This window comes from Crocodylus porosus, unplaced genomic scaffold (assembly GCF_001723895.1).
Source record: "Crocodylus porosus isolate Cpor-Errol unplaced genomic scaffold, CroPor_comp1, whole genome shotgun sequence".
Classification (NCBI taxonomy): Eukaryota; Metazoa; Chordata; order Crocodylia; family Crocodylidae; genus Crocodylus; species Crocodylus porosus.
In genome coordinates this window covers 14,235,096-14,236,353 of record NW_017728932.1, presented here as the reverse complement: position 1 = coordinate 14,236,353, position 1,258 = coordinate 14,235,096, and the positions used below count along the sequence as shown (strand labels likewise).

The following is a 1,258-nucleotide window of genomic DNA, read 5'->3' as shown; positions in this document are numbered from 1 at the left end:
CAGCCAAGCGCACCATTTTAGCCGCGCAGGAGAGCCCCCCGGGGCCGGGGGCTCACGGGGGCTGCCTGCAAGCCTGCCCGCAGAGGCGGGGGTGTCTCGGGGGGGGGGCCTGCCCGCCAGGCGCCGCCCGCGCAGCCTCCTTGCAGAGCCGGGCCCGCAGCCGCGGGGCAAAGGCCCCGTCCGCCCGCGGGCACCCGGCACCCCGCTCCCGGTAACGCGGGGCAGCCCCGTCTCCGCACGGAGCCGCCCGGCGCGGCTCGCCACGAGCTGCGGGGGCGAGGCCCGGGGCTCCCCGGCGTGAGCCCGGCGCGTGAACACACGAGCCTGGCCAGCGCCTTTGAGTATTTTTTATTGACAGAGGTGAGAGCATGTCATCCAACCCGCACAGCGCGACCCGGGGCCCTGCTTTGGTTTGGGGGGCTGGTTTGGGACGGGGAGGGCATTTTTTCCTTTTGTTTTTTTCGTTTTGTGTTTTTTTTTTGTTTGTTTGTTTTTTGTGTGTTTTTTTTTCCCAAACGAATATAGAGAGGAGCCCGTGCGAGATTTAAATTTCTTGGTAGTCGTATTCTTACTAGTAGTAGTAGTAGTAGCTGTTCCGGAGTGGAAAATAAAAAACCTGAGGTTTGTTCCTGCACTCCCGAGAGCCCGCGCTGCGGGGCGACGGGGACACGCGGGGCATCGCCTTTGGTTTCCCTCGGGGGAGGACAAAAAAAAGCCCCCTAACGCCCTGCGGTGCCGCGGCCCGGGCAAACCCGGCGCAGGAGCCCGAGGTCCCGCGGGGGCGGCAGTCGGTCCCGGGCCGGGAGACGGGGCGCGGGGACGGAGAAAGACACCCCCCCCCCTCCGCCCCTCCAAAAAACAAACCAAAATTAAATGCCAGGAGTTAAAACTCTAAACATTATGTACACACCCATGTACAACTCTGAATAAATTAATACGGCTTTGCATACCCGGGGGTCCTTCGGGCGTATTTACACAAACGACCGCTTACTCCATAAATAGCCGCCCGCCGCCCCGGCCCGCCGCCGCCCGCAATAAATAGGGGTGCCGCGCCGGGCGCCGCGGTCACTGGGGGGAGTCGCGGCCGGGCGAGGCGCCCCGCTGGCCCTCGAGCCCGCTGACGAGTCTCTGGATGTTCTGCAGTTCGTTGAGGGCCTCCTTGGCCGCGGCCTTGGGCGCCGGCCCGGCGGCCTTGTGCAGGGGCAGCTCGGGCAGCGGGCTGGGCTCGCGGCTGCCGCCCGCCTTGGCGCCGTCGTGC

At 65.3% G+C, this 1,258-nt stretch overlaps 1 protein-coding gene across 1 annotated transcript in view; it reads right to left on the bottom strand.

The window, feature by feature from the left end:
• Positions 1-332: 332 nt before the first annotated feature.
• Positions 333-1,258, bottom strand: part of TBX2 (T-box 2) — a 7,352-nt gene continuing 6,426 nt past the window's right edge. Inside the window, exon 3 of the mRNA XM_019545309.1 lies at positions 333-1,257. Coding sequence (XP_019400854.1) covers positions 1,066-1,257 — 192 coding nt within the window. The 3' untranslated portion in view covers positions 333-1,065. The remainder of the gene's footprint in view (position 1,258) is intronic.